Raw genomic sequence first — 25,898 nt, 5'->3', positions numbered from 1 at the left:
TGTAGCCAACCATTCTGCTTCCACTCTTGCTGTGTAACCAAACAGGGGCATGTGATTCTGGCCTGGAATCTGATAGAAAAACAGCTGTAGTAAGTATAAAACACGGGTTCTCAGACATGGTCTCTCTCACAGAAACTATCTTTTTGTAAAACAAACTTGCGGTTATGTTCTTTACTCTGGGTTCTTGAAGGTGGACCTTAGTTAACACTGAAAATGAGTCCTTAAAGATCATAAAATAGACAAAGCCTACCTGGCTAGAGTTTTTTATTTAGACGTGGCACTCCAGCTCACACCACTGCTTATAACCCCAAGTTGGCAGCAATCTGGTGGTCAGGGAACACCCAGGTAAGAAGGTGCACCAGGTTTTTGCACTGGGCAATTTATATATGTCTTTTAGATATATAGACACAGCAAATTTGTGTAGTCATCAACTACCAAGAAGATGTGAGGATTTGACAAGTGTGGACATTACAATTTCACTCAGGTTTCCAATGATATTTTGTTGGGAAGATTTCCCCTTACTATCACTGGAACTGAAAGGAACATGACAGAAATACTATCCCATACCCACTCATAAAAAAAACAATAAAAATATAGAGGAGTTCCACCACCAGATAAAAGTATGGTAGCTGCCATTGCTGACTTGTCTTTAACCACCTTAATACTGGACACTTTCACCCACTTCTTGCCCAGGCAATTTTCAGCTTTCAGAGCTCTCACAAGTTGAATGACAATTGCGTGGTCCTGCAACACTGTACCCACATGACATCTTTTTCACACAAATAGAGCTTTCTTTTGGTGGTATTTAATCACAAACAAAAAACACTGAAAATTTTGAAACAAAAACCGTGTTTATTTTTGTTTCTGTTATAAAAATTTGCAAATAAGTTGTTTTTCCAAAATGTATACTGCTACATTATGTTGGTAAAATTAACCCAAATCAGTGTATATTATTTGGTCTGTGTGAAAGTTATAGAGTCTACAAGCTTTGGTACCAATCATTGAAAATTGATCACACCTGATGTACTGATCTAATTTCTGAGGCCCTAACATACAGTACAAATACTCCCCAAATGACCCCTTTTTGAAAAGTAGACAGTCCAAGATATTTAGTAAGAGGCATGGTGAGTTTTTCAAAGTTGTAATTTATTCCCAGAATTATTTGGAAAATAAATAAAACATTTTTCACAAAAATGTCATATTAACAAGTTGTTTGTTACACACAGCATAGGTATGCTTGCAAACATTATATATATTTTTTAGCAGAGGCCCTAGAGAATAAATTGTTGGTTTTTCAATTTTTTTATGTAACGGGGTATAAGCGCAGTGGTTTTTCTAACACAATTTTTTGGGAAAATATGCACTTTAATGAATTCTAATGTACACAAACACAATATAATACTACATTTTTTGGTAAAATTTAAAATATGGTGTTGCGCCAAGTAAATGGATACCAAACATGTCATGATTTAAAATTGTGCATGCTTGTGGAATGTCGCCAAACTATGGTATTTAAAGCGGAGTTCCAACCACAGATACTTTTTTTTTTTTTTTTTTTAATCCGTCTGTTATAATGATATTGAACTAATGATGCACTCATTAGCCTTGTAAATTGAGCCGCTATTGTTCATATTTTATAATAAAACTAACCTTATATTCCTGCTGGTTGGCAGTTGCCATCTTGCTTGTGGGCAGGCGAAGCCCACAAGGATAAACCTCCGAGATACGGTGCTGCTGAATAACCAGCATGCACCGCCCGGTCTCGGGCATGCGACGTAAGTACCCCTAGCAGCGCAGAAAGCTTCTCCAAATAACTCAATGAGAGCCCTTGGCGCTGCCCACTAACTCCTGGGAAGGAATGATGCACCTCTCCCAGGAGCCCTAGCGAGCACAGGCGCTGAGGGAAATGACATAAATCGCCGCGGAGATGAAGAGGCAGAATACAAGTGACCCCATAGCAACAGTGCAGAAGGGATGAGTAAAAAAAAAATGTCCAATTGTTGCTGAAGGATTATGGTGTTTATTTCTGTAAAGTAAATTTTATAGGTGGAACTCCGCTTTAAAAAATCTCCATAGATGACGCTTTATAAGCCTTTATGGGTTACCAGTTTAGAGTTACAGCAGAGGTCTGGTACTAGAATTATTGCTCAAGCTTTGACGTTTGCGGCAGTACCTCACATGTGTAGTGCTATTGCCGTTTATGTATGCGTACAAGACCAATGCGCGCATTCACCTTTGCACGGTGGGACAGGGGTTCTTTAAATTTTTTTAGCAATTTTTTTTTTTTATATATATGTATTGTATTATTTAGTACACTGTGACAGATGTTGATGGGACACTAGTACAGATGTTGATGTGCACTGTGGACAGGGACAGATGGTGTGGTCTGTGTGTAGCTGGACAGTACAGTCATCAGCTACACAGAGATCACTGACAGTCTGCAGCAATCCCCCTCTCCCTATCTAGTTGGAACGGTGCTTTTTCACCTGGTCATTTATGTACAGTGGCCGGATGGGAAGTGGTTAAAGGTTTGCGCTGTAATCCTGAACCTTGATTCATTAAATCACCTGTAAAATGTAGGCATACTAAAGTGTATGTTCAGCCCAAACTTTTTATTTATTTTTTTATTTTTTGTATTAGATAGAGTGGGGAAGGTTTAGAGCCTATTCTTGCTTTGCAAAGACAGCATGGCATGTTTAAAGCTGCTAATATCAAGTACTAATAAACCAGTACTGATAAAGAGGAACAGTAATGGGTAGTAGTCCTAGTGCTGCTTTGCTACCATGGGGTTGATTTTGTAGAACTAGAGAGTGCAGAATCTGGTGCAGTTGTGCATGGTAGCCAATCCACTTCTAACTTCAGCTTGTTCTATTAAGCTTTGACAAAATAAATCTGGAAGCTGTTTTTGCACTCCCCAGTTTTAGTAAATCAAACCCAATGCCTGCAGATATTATTATTAGTATTATTATTATTATACAGGATTTCTCTAGTGCTAACAGTTTGTGCAGCGCTCAAAAAAAATGAATATTTATAATTTTTTATATAATATTACCAATAGTATTGGAACACCTGCCTTTACAGCAAGGTTCATAAAGACATGGATAAGCAAGTTTGGGGTGAAGGAACTTGACTGGCCTGCACAGACTCCTGACCTCAACCTGAATAGAACACCTTTGGGATGAATTAGAGCGGAGATTGCGAGCCAGGCCTTCTCATCCAACATCAGTGTCTGACCTCACAAATGTGCTTCTGGATGAATGGTCAAACATTCCCATAGACACACTTCTAAACCTTGTAGACAGCCTTCCCAGAAGAGTTGAATCTGTTATAGCTGCAAAGGGTGGGCCACCTCAATATTGAACTCTATGGACTAAGGGTCGGTTCACACATGGGCAACACGACTTTAGCGCGACTTTGTACCGCGACTTCAACGCGGCTTCAGCGCGACTTTAGCGCGACTTCGGCAAATTACGAGGCGACTTGAAGTCGCCTCCATGACAGGCGACTTCGCCTGTGGCCAATCACCTCTCTGGGAGGGAGGGGGAGGGAGGGGTTTTCTCTGCAAAGTCGCTTGAGAGATCCGACTTGCAGGCGACTTACATTGAGTTGAATGGGTACAAGTCGCCTACAAGTCGGATAGAAGTAGTACAGGAACCTTTTTTGAAGTCGGAGCGACTTCAGTAGTGTCAGTTAAGACGGTTCAATTCACTACAATTGTAATCTAAATGCAAAGCGACTTGGGGCGACTTGGGGCGACTTGAGGGCGTACAAGTCGGATCCCAAGTCGCCCCAGTGTGAACTGAGCCTAAGGCTGGGATGTCATTAAAGGTCATGTGTGTGTAAAGGCAGGTGTCCCAATACTTTTGGTAATATAGTGTATATCTGAATCCATATCAATACTTTTTTACCTAAAGAAGCCATGAGACTTGTTCACTATTATTTTGTAATGAAAAGAGCAATCGGCAAAGTATAGCAGCCCACAGTAACCAGTCATAATCATCTTCTATTTTACTTTCTGATGAATTGTGAAATCTCATTGGTTGTCATTGGTTACTGCACTTTATAATTGCGCTACATACTGGCTTGTTAGATAAGCAAATGTTAACCAAAAGAAAGTAATGATTTCCAATTAAATGTAATATTTAGGCTAGTTGCACATGGAAGTAAAAAATGCTGAGTTTTTTACTGATCTGGAATGAGATGTATTGTTGTCTATGGGGCATTGCACACAGCTAAGTAAAGATCAGTAATGCAGCATTGAGTACAAAGCGGTAAAATAAAAATAGAAAATTCTACATTTGAGTAATGTACTCACATACATGTTTACTCTATAAGCATGTTTACGTGAGTATATTACAATGCTGGCAATGAAGAAGAATTGTACTTGTCTATACTCTTGCACACCTTCACTCACCTATACGCAACATTACTCAGTTTTTGGCCCCCTGCTCAGGGGCTTCACAGGTTCCTGAGTAAACATCAGTAAATTATGACACCTGTGTGCAAGGGGCCTTCTTCTGATTACTGCAGGTTACAATAAAATGTTACATATGTTCAGTGCCTTCAATGGTATTTTTCAAGATGCTTGTTACATGAGTTAGTTTAGCATTTGCATTTTATATATGATAGAATTGACAGGTCCTTACACTAAATAAAATGTAATAAAAATGCCACATATTTTACAGAATGCTATAATATGCCAAGCAAGGAATACAATTTTTGTTCAATAAATTTTTATTGAGGTTCACAACACAGAACTGCAAGCATAAACCAACACATGTACATGTGAAATTCACACAACATAACAGTTCACAGGGCCATAGCCTAAAAAAGAAGATTGGAATGAATACAGTTCTAATGTAACATTTGCTATGTGTTAAGTGTTTGTAAAGCTGAATTGCTGGTGTATTTATTAAATGCATAATACAGTTTTATTCATTAACATTTTTTTTTCTAATCTGTCTTGATATGAGACTCCCCTAAGCTGTAGAACTCAGACTGGGAGAGGGAGGTTCAATACTCTGAACCAGTCACTCTTTTCTGGACATTCCGAGAAGGACCGTGCTAAAACAGGAGAGATATAATCTCATTAGGCTGCTGCTTCTCCTCCATTGTCCAATCACAGGCTGGAGGCAAGGTGGTAACCAAGCTGCATTACTTATATGCAGTAGAAAAAAGTGAAGTCGCCCAACATGGCTGTGCTATGTTACAGGGCTGTGTAAATTGCAGGACAGGCTGGTTAAAATGACATACCCTTCTCAGATAGAACAGCTCTCATGTACGTGTATGTACGGTATTTCAGCTTTGTATTTGGTGGTTCCCCATATGTCAGCTTTCTCAATAATGATATTCAGGCAAAGTTAACAAGTGCAGAAGCTATTAGCTGGAATATAAATATACTTTTCAGCATTCTTCTTCTAGATAAAAGGTTTGTTTGAACGTTAAGTGTCTCTTTGTATGCTTACTGTGGATGACAATGATCCTGGATGATGTTCTTATTGAAGGCAAAACCCAGAATTAAGTTATAACTCATTCCAAAACCAGCACCTGTTTAGCTAGAAGTAATTGCTAACACCAGTACTTAATTATTATTGTGGGGCTTCGTATACTGTAGTGCAAATTGACCCCCTGACGAATGCACATTGAAAATAAAGGCTGAGCTGCTCAGCGGTTTGAATTGCAAAATTATAATGTATGGCAACTGTATGCGTGAGCAGCTGTACAGGACTGTTGAATAAGGGAATTTGTGGAGAAATGTAGGGGAAAATAGAAAAATTGAATGAAAACTATATGTCCCATCCAAGTCAGGAAAGGCAGTACGTTTTAGAATGTCCATATATACTTACATAGTGAGGTTGAAAAAAGGCACAAGTCCATCTAGTTCAACCATAAAAAATAAATTAAAAATATCATACGATCCCATATGCACATTCCTATACTTACAGTTAATCCAGAGGAAGGTAGAAAATCCCTGCAAAGCATGCTCCAATTTTGCTACAGCAGGGGAAAAATTTCCTTCCTGATCCCCTGAGAGGCAATTGGATTTTTCCTGGATCAACTTTGCCTATAAACGTCAGTACCAAATTATATTCTGTACATTTAGTAAAGAACTAAGGCCTGTCTTAAAACAATCTACTGAGCTGTCCAGAACCACCTCTGGCGGTAGTCTATTCCACATTTTCACAGCTCTTACTGTGAAGAAACCTTTCCGTATTTGGAGATGAAATCTTTGTTTCCTCTAAGCATAAAGAGTGCCCCCTTGTCCACTGTGTTGACTGTAAAGTGAATAACCCAACACCAAGTTCACTATATGGACCCCTTATATATTTGTACATGTTGATCATATCCCCCCTTACTTTCCTCTTCTCAAGAGAGAATAAATTCAGTTCCTCTAATCTGTCCTCCTTGCTGAGCTCCTCCATGCCTCTTATCAGTTTGGTTGCCCTTCTCTGCACTTTCTGCAGTTCCCCGATATCCTTTTTGAGAACTGGTGCCCAAAACTGAACTGCATATTCCAGATGAGGTCTTACTAATGATTTGTACAGGGGCAAAATGATCTCTCTCTCTCTGAAGTCCATACCTCTCCTAATACAAGAAAGGTTTTTGCTCGCTTTGGTAACCGCAGCTTGGCATTGCATGACATTATTAAGCTTATGATCTACCAAAACCCCCAGATCCTTCTCCACCACGGATTCCCCCAGTTGTACTCCCCCTAGTATGTATGATGCATGAATATTCTTAGCCCCTCAAGTGCATAACTTTACATTTATCAACATTAAACCTCATCTGCCACATAGTCGCCCAATTAAACAGTGCATTGAGGTCGGCTAGTAAGTTGGAGACATCCTGTAAGGACGTTATTCCACTGCATAGTTTGGTGTCGTCAGCAAAGACTGAAATGGTACTTTTAATCCCAGACCCTATATCATTTATAAAGGTATTAGAAAATAAGGGTCCCAACACTGAACCTTGGGGTACACCACTAATAACCTTAGACCACTCAGTGTAAGATTCATTAACCACTACTCTCTGAATTCTGTCTTTTAGTCAGTTTTCTATCCATTTACAAACTGATCTTTTCGAGCCTGTAGGCTTTACCTTACACACGACCTGTGTGTGGGAACTGTATCGAACACTTTTGCAAAATCCAAGTATACCACGTCCACAGCCACCCCTCTGTCTATGGTTTTACTTACCTCTTCATAAAAAGTAATAAGATTTGTTTGACAACTTCTGTTTTTCATTAACCCATGCTGTCTGTTGCTTAAAATATGATAAACTAAATTGCAATAGGGTCATCAGGGAAGGGCAAAAAGAATTTGGTACATCTTTGCAGTTCATGCAAATTTCCCTGTGTTTTGTTTCCTAAAGACCCCGCAAGTACAGAAAACTACCTGATCTTTGCTAGAAATGCACCCGGCTCTTAATTTTCTATTGTAGGCTGACAACACACAACATCTTTTTTGGAGGGGGGCTAAACTATTCATCCATGCCACTGTCTTCATTTCCAAAGCATAGATACTATTTGACTTGTATCCCAAGTTAAGTACTGGGAGGGCTAAATAGACCTTTCAGATAACATAGAATGTGTGCAGAGGTCACAGGACAGATTTGAATTTCTGAAAAGATCAACACATTTTTGGACTTAAAAAAACGATATAACAAAATGCTTTCAGTATTATATTTAATAGACCAAAATGCAGACAGTAACAGAAATTCATTATGGGAATATAACATGCGTGTTAAGTAGTGGGGGATTTTTGCCACACTTATTAGCATGCATGGATTGAACAAAACAAAGACCTTTTAGTACCACTTTAAATGAAACAATGAAGATTGAAAAAGCAAGAGCATGCTGCTTTTTGTTGTTCATTTCAGCAATTCTTGTTTGATTTTTTTTTTTGTCATCTATATTTTGAAAGCTACTGGAGCTGCAGTGTAAACTATAAACTGTAAAACCGATTGGAATCACATCATAAAATATTCTATTTGCTAATAAATACTCTTGCTAAATCTCTCCTGATGTTCACTCACATGATTATGACTTGGATATCTGATTTCTGTATCCAGGGTGCCAGAGATCATTCAATTTTGGACATTGAAATACTCAAATACCAAAAAATATTACTCAAGAAACACGTAAAGATGAAAAAATACAAAATTCAATCCTTTGGAGTTCTCCAGTTTGAACAGTTGCTTCTTTGATGAGCCTTATGTTATAGATGAAGAATAATATAGGTCGATGTGTTTTTCCGTATACGAGTTCTGTAGACTCAGTGTACTTTTCTTGAACATTACATATGTGCCATTTATAGGTTGCTGATTGAGTGTGTCTGTATTTTCTGAACATTTTATTTATTGTTGCTACCCTCTCTCCTGTGTCCCCTGACTGAGTAAAGTAGACAAGTTTAGGTCCACTTTAAGCTGTAATGAGCTATAACATGAATTATTAGGCTCCTATTTGCATCGTTATCTGTAGCCTTCAACTCATCCATGAATGCAACTCAGCACATCTGCCACCTGTGATCCTTTCCATCAGTGAGATGTTCTAAAGCTATAAAAAAACCTCCTAAGCCAAGATATAATAATTAGTTTAATAGGATTAATTCGAGTTCTGTTAGAGATGCAATTAAAGCTACTTGCTGATGCTTTCTTTGCAGTTGAATAAACCACAAACAGAAAGAGGGGGGACATTTATGTTGGGTGATATTATGAAAACCTTAGGTCTAGTGCAAGTGGCACTTTTATCATTTTATAAGATAGTATTTGGGAAATTAACATGTCCTGTCCCTGTGCTTACAAAAAAGCAGCGGTGTCTTCATGTTGCTACATAAGCAATGAGTTCAGAGAAGTTCAATAAAAGCACAATTTGCCTCCTTCAGCTTAAATGGAATCAGGATAGAAATGTGGGAAATGCTGTTGCTGGTGTGAGAGGGTCAAGGGCCACCCAAATTATAATAGTTGCCAAAATGTCAACTGCCTGACCCCACACACTGTCTCCATCTTCCAAGCATAAAGGGTGTAAAAGCAGGAACTGTCAGACTTAAAGGTGACCTCTGACCCCCAGACACTCCAGCTGAAGGGTCAGACGCAGACAAAGTAATTAATGCTAAATAAAAGGGAAGTATGAAGCCTTGCAAAGTTGTAAGCCTGCATAAACGTATAGCTAGTTAGGAACCGTGAGACCCACCACTAAATCTCCCTTAGTATTGATATGCAAAGTAACCAACCAAAGCTGGACCCAAGAAGAGCAGTTAAATAGTTGAAATACATATCTGATAGTTGTTCTACCTGCCAAAGGAATTGTAAGTCTGTGTATCTCGCGTTCATATCCAGGTGCAATCCCCAAGCCTGCTGCTTGACAATGAAGAAGAATCCGCACACTGATCACATCATCCCTCACTCTGCCCTCTTTCATGTCAGCATGTTCAACCAGTATATGTGAATGCATAAAGCCTGATTGGCATTAAGTGCATTTAATCCCTAAAAATATTTTTTTTTCTTATTTGCGCCCTTTTGATCTATTATATATGCCATTGAAAGCTTTTGATCAATAAGTACCTCTTGATTCTTCCAGAAATCATGTAAGCTGATAACTCCTCTTTTTGTCTTTGACATTTATCAGTTCGTGTTCTTTCCAGGTCTCTGTGTGAACTATTTTACATCTTCCACTATGTTGTGGAGGAGCAGGGTAGGTGTTTTATAGTCCTTAAACACTTGCTGTCCTAGGGTGACAACATTCATACATATAGTGCCTTGAAAAAGTATTCATACCCCTTGCAATTTTCCACATTTTGTCTAGTTGTAACCAAAAAACTAAATGTATTTTATTGGGATTTTATGTGAAAGACCAACGCAAAATGGTACATAATTGTGAAGTGGAAGGCAAATGATAAATAGTTTTCAAAATTTTTTACACATAAATATGTGAAAAGTGTGGTGTCCATTTGTATTCAGCCCCCTTTACTGTGATAGCCCAAACTAAAATCTAGTGGAACCAATTGCCTTCAGAAATCACCTAATTAGTAAGTAGAGTCCACCTGTGTGTAATTTAATCTGTGTAAATACAGCTGTTCTGTGAAGCCCTCAGAGGTTTGTTAGAGAACCTTAGTGAACAAACAGCATCATGAAGGCCAAGGAACACACCAGACAGGTCAGGGATAAAGTTGTGGGAAAGTGTAAAGCAGGGTTAGTTTATAAAAAAAATATCCCAAGCTTTGAAGATCTCATGGAGCACTGTTCAATACATCATCAGAAAATGGAAAGAGTATGGCACAACTGCAAACCTACGTAGAAATGGCCATCCACCTAAACTGACTGGGCCGGGCAAGGAGAGAATTAATCAGAGAAGCAGCCAAGAGGCTCATAGTAACTCTGTAGGAGCTGCAGAGATCCACAGCTCAGGTGGAAGAATCTGTCTACAGGACAACTATTAGTGGTGCACGCCACAAACCTGGCCTTTATGGAAGATGGCAAGAAAGCCATCGTTGAAAGAAAGCCATAAGATGTCCCGTTTGCAGTTTGCGAGAAGCCATGTGGGGGACACAGCAAATTGAACTTTTTGGCCTAAAAGCAAAATGCTGTGTGTGGCGTAAAACTAACGCTACACATCACCCTGAACACACCATCCCCACCGTGAAACATGGTGGAGGCAGCATCACGTTGTGGGGATGCTTTTCTTCAGCAGGGACAGGGAAGCTGGTCAGAGTTGATTGGAGCCAAATACAGGGCAATCTTAGATGAAAACCTGTTAGAGTCTGCAAAAGACTTGAGACTGGGGTGGAGGTTCACCTTCCAGCAGGACAACTACCCTAAACATACAGCCAGAGCTACAATGGAATGGTTTAGATCAGGGGTAGGCAACCTGGGGCCCTCCAGCTGTTGCAGAACTAAAAGTCCCATCATGCTTCTGGGAGTAATTGTAACTGAAAGCCTTGCAATGCCTCATTGGAAATGTAGTTCCACAACAGCTGGAGGGCCCCAGGTTGCCTACCCCTGGTTTAGATCAAAGCATATTCATGTGTTAGAACGGCCCAGTCAAAGTCCAGACTTAAATCCAATTGAAAATCCATGGCAAGACTTAAATTGCTGTTCACAGATGTTCTCTATCCAATCTGACAGGGCTTGAGCTATTTTGCAAAGAAAAATGGGCAAAAATGTCACTCTAGATGTGCAAAGCTGGTAGAGACATCCCCAAAAAGACTTGCAGCTGTAATTGCAGTGAAAGGTGGTACTACAAAGTATTGACTCAGGGGGGCTGAATACGAATGCCCCCCACACTTTTCATATCTTTATTTGTAAAAAATATTCAAAACCATTTATCATATTCCTTCCACTTCACAATTATGTGCCACTTTGTGTTGGTCTATCACATAAAATCCCAATAAAATACATTTACATTTTGGTTGTAACATGATGACATTTCAAGGAGTTTTAATACTTTTTCAAGGCATTGTATAGTGTAGTGAGTGAGCATTGTCACCCTAGGACAGACAGGATCACCACAAACAGAAAAAAGGAGATCTATTGTAGCTACCACACTAATGCCCCGTACACACGGTCGGACTTTGTTCGGACATTCCGACAACAAAATCCTAGGATTTTTTCAGACGGATGTTGGCTCAAACTTGTCTTGCATACACACGGTCACACAAAGTTGTCGGAAAATCCGATCGTTCTAAACGCGGTGACGTAAAACACGTACGTCGGGACTATAAACGGGGCAGTGGCCAATAGCTTTCATTTCTTTATTTATTCTGAGCACGCGTGGCACTTTGTCCCTCGGATTTGTGTACACACGATCGGAATTTCCGACAACGGATTTTGTTGTCGGAAAATTTTATATCCTGCTCTCAAACTTTGTGTGTAGGAAAATCCGATGGAAAATGTGTGATGGAGCCCACACACGGTCGGAATTTCCGACAACAAGGTCCTATCACACATTTTCCGTCGGAAAATCCGACCGTGTGTACAGGGCATAAGAATTGGTAAGTTTCAAAATATTACATTTTTATTCTTGGCTTTAAAGTGTTACCCTTCTTTTTCTCAGTCTAAGAGATGCTGTACAGGGGATTACAGGAGGCTAATATTAAGTTCAGATATTTACACTAGCTGCATTAAAGCAGGGGTAGTAAATCTTTTGAGCCTGGTGTACTGAAAAACTTTTGTAGGAAATTGAGAGTGCCAGATTTATAAAACAAAATAGGGGATATTTACTAAAACTGGTGCCCACAAAATCTGGTGCAGCTGTGCATAGTAACTAATCAACTTCTAGGTTTTATTGTTAAAGCTTAAAGTTGTAGTAAATCATGAAGAAAAAAGCTTCCCCCCGGCAGGGTAATGTCATAATGTGCTAGTATGCACCCCCATTATGACAGACTTATCTGTGAAACGGATACCTCCAGCAGCGCCCTGTCACCACTGACAGGGAATCCATCTTCACCCAGTCTTCCTTCTGGGTTTGCAGGCTCTGGCTATTTGAATGGCCAAGCCGCAATGACCTCATGGGTTCGTCGCAGCTCTCTTAATGGACGGCATTCAAGTCGGTTTAAGAGATCCTTACTGTACCTACAGGTAAGCCTAAGGCCCCTTTTAGACAGGCGGACTTCAGCAGCAGATCCGTCTGCTCAGCTCAGGAATCTGTCCGCTGATCCCCTCTGAGTAGGCAGATGACAGGTCCTTGTCCGTGTTATGCTGAGCGGAGACACAGCCCGCTGTCCTCTATAGGCGATCGGATGGAAACAGACCGCCTGTCGATTTTCATTTGACTGTCATCCGGAACGGATTTCCCATCTGTCTGTTTTTAGCAGACAGGATCAGATTGGATGTCAGCAGGTGTCAATGGACACATGTCCATTGACATCCGCCGCTCCATAGAGGGCAATGATTGGTCTGATCGGGTCCACATAGAAAACTGATAGGCAAACCCGATTGGTCCACCCGTGTGAAAGGGGCCTTATTATATGCTTACCTGTAGGTACAAAACAACAAAGGGAGTTTACGCCCACTTATATTGAACAAGCTAAAGTTAGAAGCTGGTTGGTTACTATGCACAGCTGCAACAGATTCTGTGTGCACAAGTTTTAGTAAATACCCCCCCGTGTCTACTTCACACTCTTAATGAAGAAAATAAACATTTAGTAATGTAGTTCTATAAACTAGATTTGAAAGTAATAACCCCTAGAATTGGTGTCAGTGACTGCAATAATAATCCCCAACATTGGTGTCCGTGTAACACTGCTCTGTTACATAAAGTAAAACTTTCACTCCAGAACACAAAGTGAAGGGAAATCTTTTTTTTTTATATTAACAACTGCATTGGTTGGGGTTTTTGTTTTAATCAGTCTGAATTTAATAGAATGAACAAAATTCGAATTTTCCTTTCATCACTATAATATCTGTGATGCTTTATCCGTTTTTATATTTGGAATCTTTCTGGTCAGTATCAGTTTGTCTGCTGGTCGTAGCTAGCCAGACTTTTTATCCCTTCCTTTCTGGATCCTTTCCCAGTACTGTTCTGCTCTTCTTCCAGCCCCTCCTGGTGTGATCTAACCCTGCCTCCACTACACAGTGCAGAGGGCACTAATCCAGTGCCACTATATTTTAGCTATATGTGCATACCTCTTGATCAGTGTTCTACCTTGGCACAGTATTGCCAAGTAGATATACTATTACAGCTCATTAGCATTTCCAGCCGAGTTTAAACCATTCATGTCTAAAAATAGTTTTTACTTGATCGAAACTTGGCAAACGTATTTTACAGTCTGGCCAAATATCCTGCATTTGTTGATTTGTTCAATATCCTGTTTCCAGCAAACTTCAGTTGAGAGAGAAGCAGAGCACTTAGTGTTCTAATCGACTCTGCTTGACTGACAGCTCCTTATGAAAATTATAGCAGCATGTATTGGGCTTTATTTAATCAGTAAAATTATTACGATATTGCACACTTTCGCAACAGATTTTGCTTAGCTATATGTAGAAGAGAAGAAATTAGGGAAAAAAGGAGTTATGGAAAAGTTTTAAGCATCTTGGAACTGGAGGCAGAAGAAGTTTTCGGCATTCTAGACTTGTTGGTCAAAACCACCAGATTGCATATCTTACTTTTTGAAGGCAAATTAATACGCATACAATTAATACTTAATAGAGTTGGGCTAACTGTGCCGCCCCTGGCCCTATCTTTCCATATACAACCTCTGCTGTTAACCTCAGATCAGCCAACAACTTCCTCCACTGGCTTTGGCTATGCAACTTCACATGGTTCTAGTTCTCCTTACTGCGTTGACAGACTTACAAGGGTTTGGCTTTTTCAAAGGGCCTATGGTGAAAAGTCCGAATATGTGTGATACTCCATGGCCCACCAGTTCAGTGGAGTGTTTATCATAAATAAAAAAACAGATCTGCCCCACATGCTTGGCTCTCAGCAATGTTTTAGAATGCAAAGCTTCTGGTAATACTAGTTTAGTGGAGAAGGCTGCAGAACTGCTGGAGCCAGTTGAAGAGGATACTGGCTGATTGAAAGTCTGTAGTGAAGAGTATAAATGTCAGAGGAAGACCCCTTCCCCCTGCTGTGTGCCCCCAGAGCAAGCCGCTTGCTCTTGGGGCACTTGTGCATGCTCACTCCTGAGCCACCTCTGTATATCCGAGACGCACAGAACGTGGTCAGCCCCACCCTGCTCCTTCCTCATTAGTTGTGATTGACAATTGGCTTTTGTGCACATTGTTGGGTCAAGATCAGGCTCAGGTGAGTATAAGGGGGGGATGGTATGTGGAGGGGGCATCTGCACCTAAAGGAAAGACCTTCGGGCTTTAGAACCACTTTAAGGTGTTACATTGTACAAATGCAATTCCACCCTTCCTCCCCCATCCCCAAACTAGACGCCCCCCCCCCCCCCCCCATGACAACGTGCAGAAGTCTCCTCCTCAGTAGCAGCTGTCACTTTTGAAATCGAACTGGCTGCACGTGGTTCCACCTGCACAATTGTGTCTTTAATTCCATACACTAACAGAATTTTGTTTGAAAATGTCTGTTTTATTAAAGTTCATTTGATTTTCTAATGGTTAAGGGGAGTCAAGTAAATGTTTGTTTAGACTGCAGTGACGGTTCAGCAGGAACCGTCTGACTTTCGATCCATCCATAGGCAGGCTACGTGTACTAAAGTTGATTTATCAATCAACTTTATTGTCCGTTTAAAAAAAACATATATATATATATAGATATATATAGATATATATATTCAATCACTACTGGTGGCTATAGCTGCTGGCAGTGATCATTGTATTCTGACAGCTGGTGAACCTCCCGCTGTCAGAATACAATAGCACAGCAGGAGGGATTCCCCCACCAACACTGACTGTGTTGGGGGAATCGAGCAATTTACTTTCATTCAACCCGTGGGTGAAGGAAATAAAACTGTAATGCATGGTCTGCCTTAGAAAGAGCAGTATGAATTTTTTTTTCTTGAGCAGACAAATTTCCAATAGTAAATGTGTTTTTTGTTCGGGAAAGTCCATTCAGTTTTTGAAGTACTTTTGAAAAAGACATTTGTTATATCTTTGAAAAGAAAAATCATTTTACTGCGCTTTTCAAATGAATCATAAATAATAAAAAAACAGCCACAACTATAATGTGAGACACACACACAAAATACAATATAAGAAAAAAAGCTGCGCTATATATAAGTGATCAAAAATAGTGACCTAAAGAGTATTCATCTAGCATGGACAACTCCCTGTGTCACACTAATGCCCCGTACACACGGTCGGACATTGATCGGACATTCCGACAACAAAATTCATGGATTTTTTCTGACGGATGTTGACTCAAACTTGTTGAGGAAAAAATCCGATCGTTCTGAACGCGGTGACGTAAAACACGTACGTCTGGACTATAAACGGGGCAGTGGCCAATAGCTTTCATCTCTTTATTTATTCTGAGCATGCGTGGCACTTTGTCCGTTGGATTTGTGTACACACGATCGGAATTTCCAACAATGGATTTTGTTGTCTGAAAATTTTATAGCAAACTCTCAAACTTTGTGTGTCGGAAATTCCTATGGAAAATGTGTGATGGAGCCCACACGCGGTTGGCATTTCCGACAACAAGGTCCTATCACACATTTTCCGTCGGAAAATCCTATCATGTGTACAGGGCATTAGAGTTAAATACAATCACAAATGAAATGTGCTAAATTATAACAAAAAAATATATAATTAATATTATATATTATCATTCATTATATATGTTTTTATTATAATTTAGCACATTTCATTTGTGATTGTATTTAACTGTTCGTGTGACACAGGGAGTTGTCCATGCTAGATGAATACTCTTTAGGTCACTATTTTTGATCACTTATATATAGCACAGCTTTTTTTCTTATACATGTTATATCTTTGAGGCTGGGTTCACATTATGTGCAGCTGTGGCTCGCAGAAGGGGGTCTGGTGCATCCCCGTTCATCATTTCAGGCTAAATTTTTGCCTGAATTCAGATCTGAAACGGAGCCAAAGATGCACAGGACTATTCTGCTGTGCGCTCTGCGGCTGCCCCGGAGCTGTGTGAACCGAATTCATTGAGAGCCGGTCACACTCTCCTGTCATGCAAATTGGATGCAGAGAAACCTAAATGTACTGATGTAAAATGTGCGGACCAAAATCTACTAATGCATAGCCTGCTTTACTGTTGTGACACGTTCAGTAAATTTTAGCTTAAGCTATTGAACAATATGCTGTTTTTCACTGTAGCAGACAAGAATAGTCTGAAAATGTAGTCTAGAGCAGATTCCTGTTTACCTAACCGTGTAATGTAAAGAAAACATACAAATCGCTATATGTTCATTTAAAGTGCAACAACTGTGTCCTGTACAGCCATGAGGGCCCCTTGGCAGTCATACCCTGAATACACAACCCACACAATAACTTTGTTTTTGGGGTACTAACTCTAAATTATATATTTTGATTTCCCAAATTAATTCTTACTGATGTACCTGTCCCTTGTTAACCACTTCCTGACCCGCTTACAGTAGATGTACTGCAAGCAGATGGCACAGCCAGGCACTGCGGTGTACCTGTACGTTGCTGTGTACTTCCTTGTTTGACGGTGCGCATGCAGGCGCCCCCTGCTGACCCGTGCTGTAATTCTACACAGAGTTCTGTGTTTACAAACACACAAAACTCTGTGTACAGAGAACAGCGATCTGGTTGTTTCTTCTCCCTGAAAATCAGGGAGAAAAAACAGCCAGATCAGTAAGTAAAAACAGCATATATTACACACATGACACTTGTTAGGCACAGAGATAACCCCTTAAATTGCACCTTGATTTTAACCCTTTCCTAGCCAGTCTCATTAGTACAGTGTACAGCGTTCTCGTTGATCGCTGTATCAGTGTCACTAGCAACGTCGGTGTCAGTGACCCTCCCAGCCAGTGTCTGTTAGCGCCAGATTGCCCCCCACACTATATCACAAGTTCCACGATAAGTCTCTGTTCACTACATTACAGTATAAATTCCAGTATATATACCATAGTTTGTAGATGCTAGAACTTTCACACAAACCAACTAATATACACTTATTGTGATTTTTTTTTTTATTACCAAAGACCTGTAGCAGAATACATTTTGGTCTAAATTTATAAAGACATTATTTTTTTTGTTTTTTAATTTGATATGTTTTATAACAGACAGTAGAAAATACATATTGTTTCTACTTTTTTTTTTCAAAATTCTGTATTTTTTTTTATTTATATAATAAAAAACTCAGTGGTGATGAAATACCACCAAAAGAAAGCTCTATTTGTGTGAAAAAAATTATGTAAATTTTATTTGTGTACAGCCTTTCATGACCGTGCAATTGCCAGTTAAAGTAGCACAGTGCTGAATAGCAAAAAATGGTCTGGTCATGAAGAGGGTCAAACCTTCCGGTAGTCAAGTGGTTAATTTCTTATATTTGCAAATACAAGTATCAGTATTGCTGGGCCTCGTGATGAAATCAGTGAAGAGGTGATGGGCAGATGTTTAGCCTAATGCCTGGTACACACTTATCGAAAGTCACTCATTTCAGCAAGAACGGGATGACTATCCATACATGTGTACCGCTCTCTGTTCAACAGAAGTCGGTCTAATGACCGGCTTCTGTGGAACTGTCTTGCTGGAAAACCAGCATTGGATCAGCGCTTGCAGGTGCCGATAAGTGTATTCTGCTGGGGAGAAGTCCCCCCTGTCACAATACAATAGCACAGCAGGAGAAATCCCCCCCATCACACATTGTTGTGTTGATGAGGGGATCTGTCATTTTACACCCAGTTTAAGTATTGACCAGCTGAATCTATGAACCGATGAATCTATGGATCGATCTGACAGAATGTAACTGACAGCTGTATTTCTTCAGGTTCAAGTCAGCAGACCTTAGACTTTGCAGATGGTGTCAACACTGAGTGACTGGTCACTTTATTTATTGTTTACGTATTCTCAGAGATGTATGTTCTGTGCATTACCTAATAAAGCATTTTATTTATATTGCGACTTTAGGAAATATTACCACACGGATAAGAACCTCAGAGACAGGCTCAGATGATGCCATTAAGTCTATTCTAGAACAAGCCAAAAGAGAGCTGCAGGTGCTAAAGACTGGTAAGTGTCATTGGCCATCAACCTGTATATGAGTAATGATTATAAAGTCATTGTAGAACACACTGTGGAACTCTTATAACTAGAGCCTGAAAAAAAGTAGGACATCTTGAGACTTGTAGTTATTTCCATCTGGAGAGAAATAATGTGTCCATAAAGTATATCTAAAGTGAAAACTCTTTTTTTGGGGAGGAAGGGTTAGGACCTCTGTGAGGTTTTTTTATTGCTTTATGTTCTGCTGAGGAGATTTATCCTCTTTGTCCTAGTAATACACAGACAAAATTTTGAGCTGTAAGCAGAACATGAATAGAAGGAAATTGAATGGTGGCCATACATGTAGCAATTTGTGATCTAGGCACAAGCGGATACAAAAAAGCATTTCATCAACTGAAAACATTTAACAATGAAGCCCACTCATTTTTGTTTTGTGCTTTGCAATTGACTGAAAATATTAAGCAATCTATTAGTCCTAAGTCAAAAATTGATCCTATTTTCCAACCGGTTCCTCAGCACACACACCTATTTGGTCAATTAAAAGGGGGCAACAAAATTCCTCTGTTGCTGATAGAGCTTGCTAAGTCAATCGAATAGACTGCTGTCTGGTTTACAGTTTTTATACAATTTGATTAGATTAGTCACATTGAATAGGAGCAGGCTTTCTTCACTTTGAAAAGTTTCACTTTGAGGGCTGGTTCACACCATAACGTGTTGCTGGAAAGGTAGGTTCCATGCAAATTTCCCGCACCGCATTCAAAATTCACTGCCTTTGCAATCTGCTGCGGGTGCCAATACATTTGGTAATAGCACTCCACATGCAGTTGGCAAATGCAGTGTGTTTTCAGGCATGGCCACAGTACCATTCGATTCGGTGCAGTACATTTTTCAAAGTAGTGCATGCACAACTTTTTGTATGTTCCAGTGTGATTTCAGCCACTGCCAAATTGCACTGCAGTGGATTGCAGAGGAATGTGGAACCCATTCATGTGTGTTGCAGTTTTGAACCGGTCCTGAGTAGGGACAGCTCCCCCCTCCCCTGGGAGAATACAATGTCTCAGCAGGAGGGATTCCCATGTCAGCATTGTCTTTGTTGATGGGGGAATCATGCAAATTTCTTTCCTGCAACCCGTTACTTTGTATCTCACAGTGTTTATAAACGCTGTCAGAAGGTTTGTTTTTTACAGCAGTTGCTGTAATAGCTGCTGCATTTACACAACAATGCCCAGCTTTCCTAATGACAACTAGGAATTGACAGCAAATACAGAGCGAGAAGCAGCAGAGGATAAGGACAAGGCATGCATTATGCGTCCAGTGTACTAAGATCATTTTTTTTTGGGGTGTTTATAACATGCCCAATGTCCACCATTATTAAACACTTTTTTAATTCTGTTTAGCCCTCTCACTTTGCCTTATTAGGCAGGCAACACCACTCTCTCTTTCTTTAGCTTCCTGTGTTACCTGCTGCTCAGTGGAAAATGGTTTTGAACAATTAAAGGAATATTGACTGTTTTAATTAGCAAAATTGAAGTGTATGTTTTCCTTGGAAAGTGTATGTTGACTTATTGAATAAGTAGAAGTTGTGTTTACAACAATCATCCAGTCATGCAAGCAAAAATCCTGTTCCCCCCCCCCCCCCCCAACGCATTGGTTATTTAAGCGCTTGCTGACCGCCCTATAGCAGTTTTACTGCTAAAGGGCGGCAGCTATCGCTAGATCACGTATATACACATGATCCAGGTAGGATGTGCGCCACCGTTGGCTTGCTCCCGCTGCAATCACACACAGCAGGAGCCCAGCAGTGGGTACCGCAGACTCAATGTCCGCTGGCACCCACCGATTGTTTAGTACATAGGCAAACCGACGATCTGCCCATGTAAACAAGGCAGATTGCCGTTCTGTCAATAGGGAAGGCATTGATCCTGTGTTCTTGCAAGCAGGGACACAGATCTATGCCTTCCCTTAGTAAAAACACCTCCCCACAGTACACAAGCATTAGCTAGGAACACATTTAACCCTTTAATCGCCCCTGATGTCAACCCCTTCCCAGCCAGTGTCATTAGTACAGTGACTGCATTCTTTTTTTTAGCACTTATCAATGTAATAATGTCACTGGTCCCCAAAAGTGTCCAAATTGTCCGCCACAATATCATAGTCGCGCTATAAGTCGCTGACTATAGTTTGTAGATGCTATAACTTTTGCGCAAACCAATCGATATAGGCTTATTGGGATTTTTTTACCAAAAATACGAAGCAGAATACAGGCAGTCCCCGAGTTACGAACACCCGAGTTGCGAACGACTCCTACTTACGAACAACCTCAAATGCCAGCCACTTGTGCTCCACGCTGGTCCTAGATACCTCTGGACACATCCTTTACTACAGTGCTACATGTACTGCATGGCCAGAAGAGCCCCAGATAACATAACAAGCGCCCGGAACATCCCACATCCATGCACAGGCGGACGTTACACTTACGAATGCAGTGTTCCAACTGGAAGTTACACTTACAAATGCAGTGTTGCGACTTACGAACAACTTCGACTTACGAACAAACCTACAGTCCATATGGTGTTCATAAATCAGGGACTTCCTGTACATGTTGCCTCTAAATTGATGAAAAATTTGATTATTTTTATTATTAGATATGTTTTATAGCAGAAAGTAAATAAAATTGTTTGTTATTTTTTTTCAAAATTGTCAGTATTTTTTTGTTCATAACGCAAAAAATAAAAAAACGCAGAGGTGATCAAATACCACCTTATGTGGTAAAAAAGGACGCACGACCACACAATTGTCAGTTAAAGTAACACAGTGCTGTATCGCAGTCAGGAAGGGGGGTAAATCTTTTTGGAGGTCAAGTGGTTAAAGTGATAATAAAGCTTCAATTTTTTTTATTCAAATAATAAACATGTTATACTTATCTGCTCTGTGCAATAGCATTGCACCGAGCAGCCACGATCCTCTTCTTCTGGGGTCCCCCCCGCTGGCACTCCTGGCTCCTCCTCTTCAGCAAGTGTTCCAATAGAAAGCCGCTTTCTATAGTGGCACTTGTGTAGGCTTGCATCAATAGACACAGGCAGGGTAGCTCAGCCCCACCCCCTGCTCCCTCGCCACAGGATTTGATTGGCAGCAGTGGGTGCCAATAGCTCCCACTACTATCAATCTGCCCAGTGAGGAGGGAGAGATCAGGTGCACTTGTGTACAGCACTGGATCAAGATTGGGCTCAGGTAAGTATGTGGGGGTGTCCTACAGCACAGAGTTTTTTTAGCTTAATGCATTTATATAAAACACCTTAAGGCTTTAGAACCACTTTAAAGTGAATACAGCTTCACCTTGTTTACTATGCTAAATTACCATTCACGATGAAGTATACAGTCTCTATTTCTTTCATAAATCAACCCAAATGTTTTAGTATGAATCATGGCAAATTACAAATCTTTCTAAACTGTAAAGAACAGTTCAGATACATGCATTTTAGAGGAAGATTTGTTAAATTTGGAGTGTAGAAATGCAGATTGCTAAAAACAGATATAAGGAAAGGCAACTTGGTTTCTGCCATGCAAATCTACTGACTCGCAAGCTGATCAGCTGAAGGGCTTTTTACATGAATGTGGAAAACTCCTTTTAAGGATTCATACATGTGAACACTGTACCATCACCTAGTGTACGTTCCTTTCAGTTCCATCTTGTTAGCTCTTCAAATAAACTGCATCATCAGACTACATGATATATACTGTATATACTTAGTATATACAGTATCTCACAAAAGTGAGTACACCCCTGACATTTTTGTAAATATTTTATTATATCTTTTCATGTGACAACACTGAAGAAATGACACTTTGCTACAATGTAAAGTAGTGAGTGTACAGCTTGTATAACAGTGCAAATTTGCTGTCCCCTCAAAATTACTCAACACACAGCCATTAATGTCTAAACCACTGGCAACAAAAGTGAGTACACCCCTAAGTGAAAATGTCCAAATTGGGCCCAATTAGCCATTTTCCCTCCCTGATGTCATGTGACTCGTCAGTGTTACAAGGTCTCAGGTGTGAATGGGGAGCAGGTGTGTTAAATTTGGTGTTATCGCTCTCACTGTCTCATACTGGTCACTGGAAGTTCAACATGGCACCTCGTGGCAAAGAACTCTCTGAAGTCTGAAAAAAAGAATTGTTGCTCTACATAAAGATGGCCTAGGCTATAAGAAGATTGCCAAGACCCTGAAACTGAGCAGCATGGTGCCCAAGACCATATAGCGGTTTAACAGGACAGGTTCCACTCAGAACAGGCCTCGCCATGGTCGACCAAAGAAGTTGAGTGCACATGCTTGGCGTCATATTAAGAGGTTGTCTTTGGTAAATAGACGTATGAGTGCAGCCAGCATTGCTGCAGAGGTTGAAGGGGTGGGGGGTCAGCCTGTCAGTGCTCAGACCATATGCACACTGCATTAAATTGGTCTGCATGGCTGTCCCCCCAGAAGAAAGCCTCTTCTAAAGATGATGCACAAGAAAGCCCACAGTTTGCTAAAGACAAGCAGACTAAGGATATGGATTACTGGAACCATGTACTGTGGTCTGATGAGACCAAGATGAACTTCTTTGGTTCAGATGGTGTCAAGCATGTGTGGTGGCAACCAGGTGAGGAGTACAAAGACCAGTGTGTTTTGCCTACAGTTAAGCATAGTGGTGGGAGTGTCATGGTCTGGGGCTGCAGGAGTGCTGCTGGCACTGGGGAGCTACAGTACATGTCAACATGCCCTGTGACATACTGAAACAGAGCATGATTCCCTCCCTTCGGAGACTGGGCTGTAGGGCAGTATTCCAACATAATGACCCCAAACACACCTCCAAGATGACCACTGCCTTGCTAAAGAAGCTGAGGGTAAAGGTGATGGACTGGTCTAGCATGTCTCCAGACCTAAACCCTATTGAGCATCTGCGGGGCATCCTCAAACGGAAGGTGGAGGAGCGCAAGGTCTATAACATCCACCAGTTCCATGGTGTTGTCATGGCCACACAAAATATTGACCCTTTCGGTCCAATTTGGACATTTTCACTTAGGGGTGTACTACATTTTTGTTGTTTTTGGTTTAGACATTAATGGTTGTGTGTTGAGTTATTTTGAGGGGACAGCAAATTTACAATGTTATACAAGCTGTACACTCTCCACTTTACATTGTAGCAACGTATCATTTCTTCAGTGTTGTCACATAAAAAGATATAATAAAATATTTACAAAAATGTGAGGGGTGTACTCGCTTTTGTGAAATACTGTACATATATATCCACAAGGCAGTAATTGCTGTCTATTCTCAGTTTAGAGTTTACTGTGTATACTTGATTCAGTGTGTTGAATGTGAAGAGTCCTATTCAACTTTGAACACAACACAGACTCAACTATTGGTATTAATCCTTGTGCAGGAACACAGGAATTCAGAAACAGGGAAGATTTACTGCTGCCAATAGTAAATTTGGGACATTGATAAACACAAAAATTGCAAGCCAGCCCCTGTATAACTCCTCCTCTACCCCACATGCCTCAGTTTTTTGCAAATGTCCTAGTAGGTTGAAAGCTTTTATCTCAGTGACTTCAATCAAGATTCCTTTCTATGCTGTTGTTTGAGCTGGGCTCTTGATAACCGCTATCCAGAATTTTGCGCAGCTTTAGCCTTGGAGGCCATACCTGGACCCTGTTGGATTGGACATGCTGGGCTAGCCTGGAATGTGACCTTTAGGCACTGGATTCTTCATTGTGGCATTTCTGGCACTGGCCTCTTCATTGTGGCTGCAGAGAGTTTTCCGGGTCATGGTACAGCCGCGGGTGTGATCCTTTTTCTAAAGACTCACTTTTTGAGTAAGGCCATTTGGTATCAAAAGTTGCCTCACTGTTGGGCACCTTTTTAAACTTCCTACCACTGCTGGTTTTAACCACAGTAAGGGTTAAGGCTGAGTTGCCGAGTGCTGATGTCATCTGCTGTATGCAGCGATGCATGTATGCACTACATCTCTTTTCCACCTTTCAGCCTGACTACTGCTACCGAAGCACCATGTAAATCTCCATTCTCTGGTCTAAATACTAAACAAAATCCTCTGGTCTATTTTCACTGTCCTGGTCACTTCCATTCACCAGAAATCCTCATAGTTGGACCTAGTTGCTTTGCCATTCCTAATAGTCTATCGGAAAGTTACTTTTTTGAGATTCTGCACTTCCTTTACCTTTGACTCAGATTTACAGGGACTTGTTTCAGACCATATTGATGCAGTGCAGGTTACTATGGAGGATTAGCCTGCTGTTTTAGGTCTTGTTTTTTTTTTTTAGAGCTTCAGTGGCTGCAGAGACCCTCCCACTGCATCCACTATATCAGTGGTCATCAACCCTGTCCTCAGGGCCCACTAACAGGCCAGGTTTGCTGCTCAGTGATAGCAGTATTCTAGTTTGTATCTCCTCAAGGTAATACATAAAACCTGGCCTGTTAGTGGGCCTTGAGGACAGGGTTGATGACCACTGAACTATATGACTCATTCCTCTATACCAGCTGGAATCACTCTGAGTGGTCTTAGGCCCACCTGAGCGGGTGTCTATTCGTACCATGGGTGCACTTGCAATCGACCTTAATAGAGAGAACACTGGACTGGTTGGGGCTATGCCCAGCTTTCAAGATTCCATGGACAAACAGATAGACTCCCTCTTAAAATCCAAGTTTGAATTGACTGGTCTGGTCCTCCACTTCATGCTGATGGTAACCTTAGTCTGTCAGAACGCTACAGAATAAGTAAATTGTCATGGTTCTTATACCACTGGGGTAGGCTCCATTTCATAGAGTGTCTGGAGCAAATGTTTGGAGGCTTGTGCTGTAGTTGTGATGGCTTGTTTTGAGCATTTAAGCTTGTGTCTTGCCTGGAAGACGATGTCCATAAAAATGTGTAGAGTACTCTGGTTACATGGTTGGCATACTGATAACGTAAAAAAAAGAGCATCTGACTCGATTAAATCTCAAGGAGTGTAATCCCTTTGAACCAGCTCTAGACTGGTCATTACCTAGGCCAGAGATGGCTCCTGCCTTAACGCAGGAGATTTGCAGACAGATCAGAAGAATCCTATATCCTCATATTTCATTAGCAGAAATTTGAAGAGCTTCAGAGCCCACTTAGCTCAATGGTTTAAAGCCAGGAATCAGCTGAACCCTTTCATAAGGACCTTGTGTTTCTGTTTAAGTGCAAACTTGACTTAGGAAACTGTACCCCACATGGATTTAGGCTCCTTTCCTTATAATAAT

The 25,898-nt window shown here is 40.7% G+C and overlaps 1 protein-coding gene across 5 annotated transcripts in view; it reads left to right on the top strand.

Moving 5' to 3' along the window:
* The window catches only part of CUX1 (cut like homeobox 1), a 536,633-nt gene that overhangs the window by 354,610 nt on the left and 156,125 nt on the right, over positions 1 to 25,898 (top strand). For 4 of the 5 annotated variants that reach the window (XM_073616662.1, XM_073616663.1, XM_073616660.1 and 1 more), the window contains one exon: positions 18,526 to 18,627. The exons of the other annotated variant lie outside the window; for it this stretch is intronic. In XM_073616662.1, the coding sequence (XP_073472763.1) occupies positions 18,526 to 18,627 (102 nt within the window). The remainder of the gene's footprint in view (positions 1 to 18,525; positions 18,628 to 25,898) is intronic. 5 annotated transcript variants of the gene reach the window in all.

Source organism: Aquarana catesbeiana, linkage group LG02, assembly GCF_042186555.1.
Source record: "Aquarana catesbeiana isolate 2022-GZ linkage group LG02, ASM4218655v1, whole genome shotgun sequence".
Lineage (NCBI taxonomy): Eukaryota > Metazoa > Chordata > Amphibia > Anura > Ranidae > Aquarana > Aquarana catesbeiana.
Note: the sequence above shows the minus strand (reverse complement) of the source record. Positions and strands in the feature narration are given on the sequence as shown.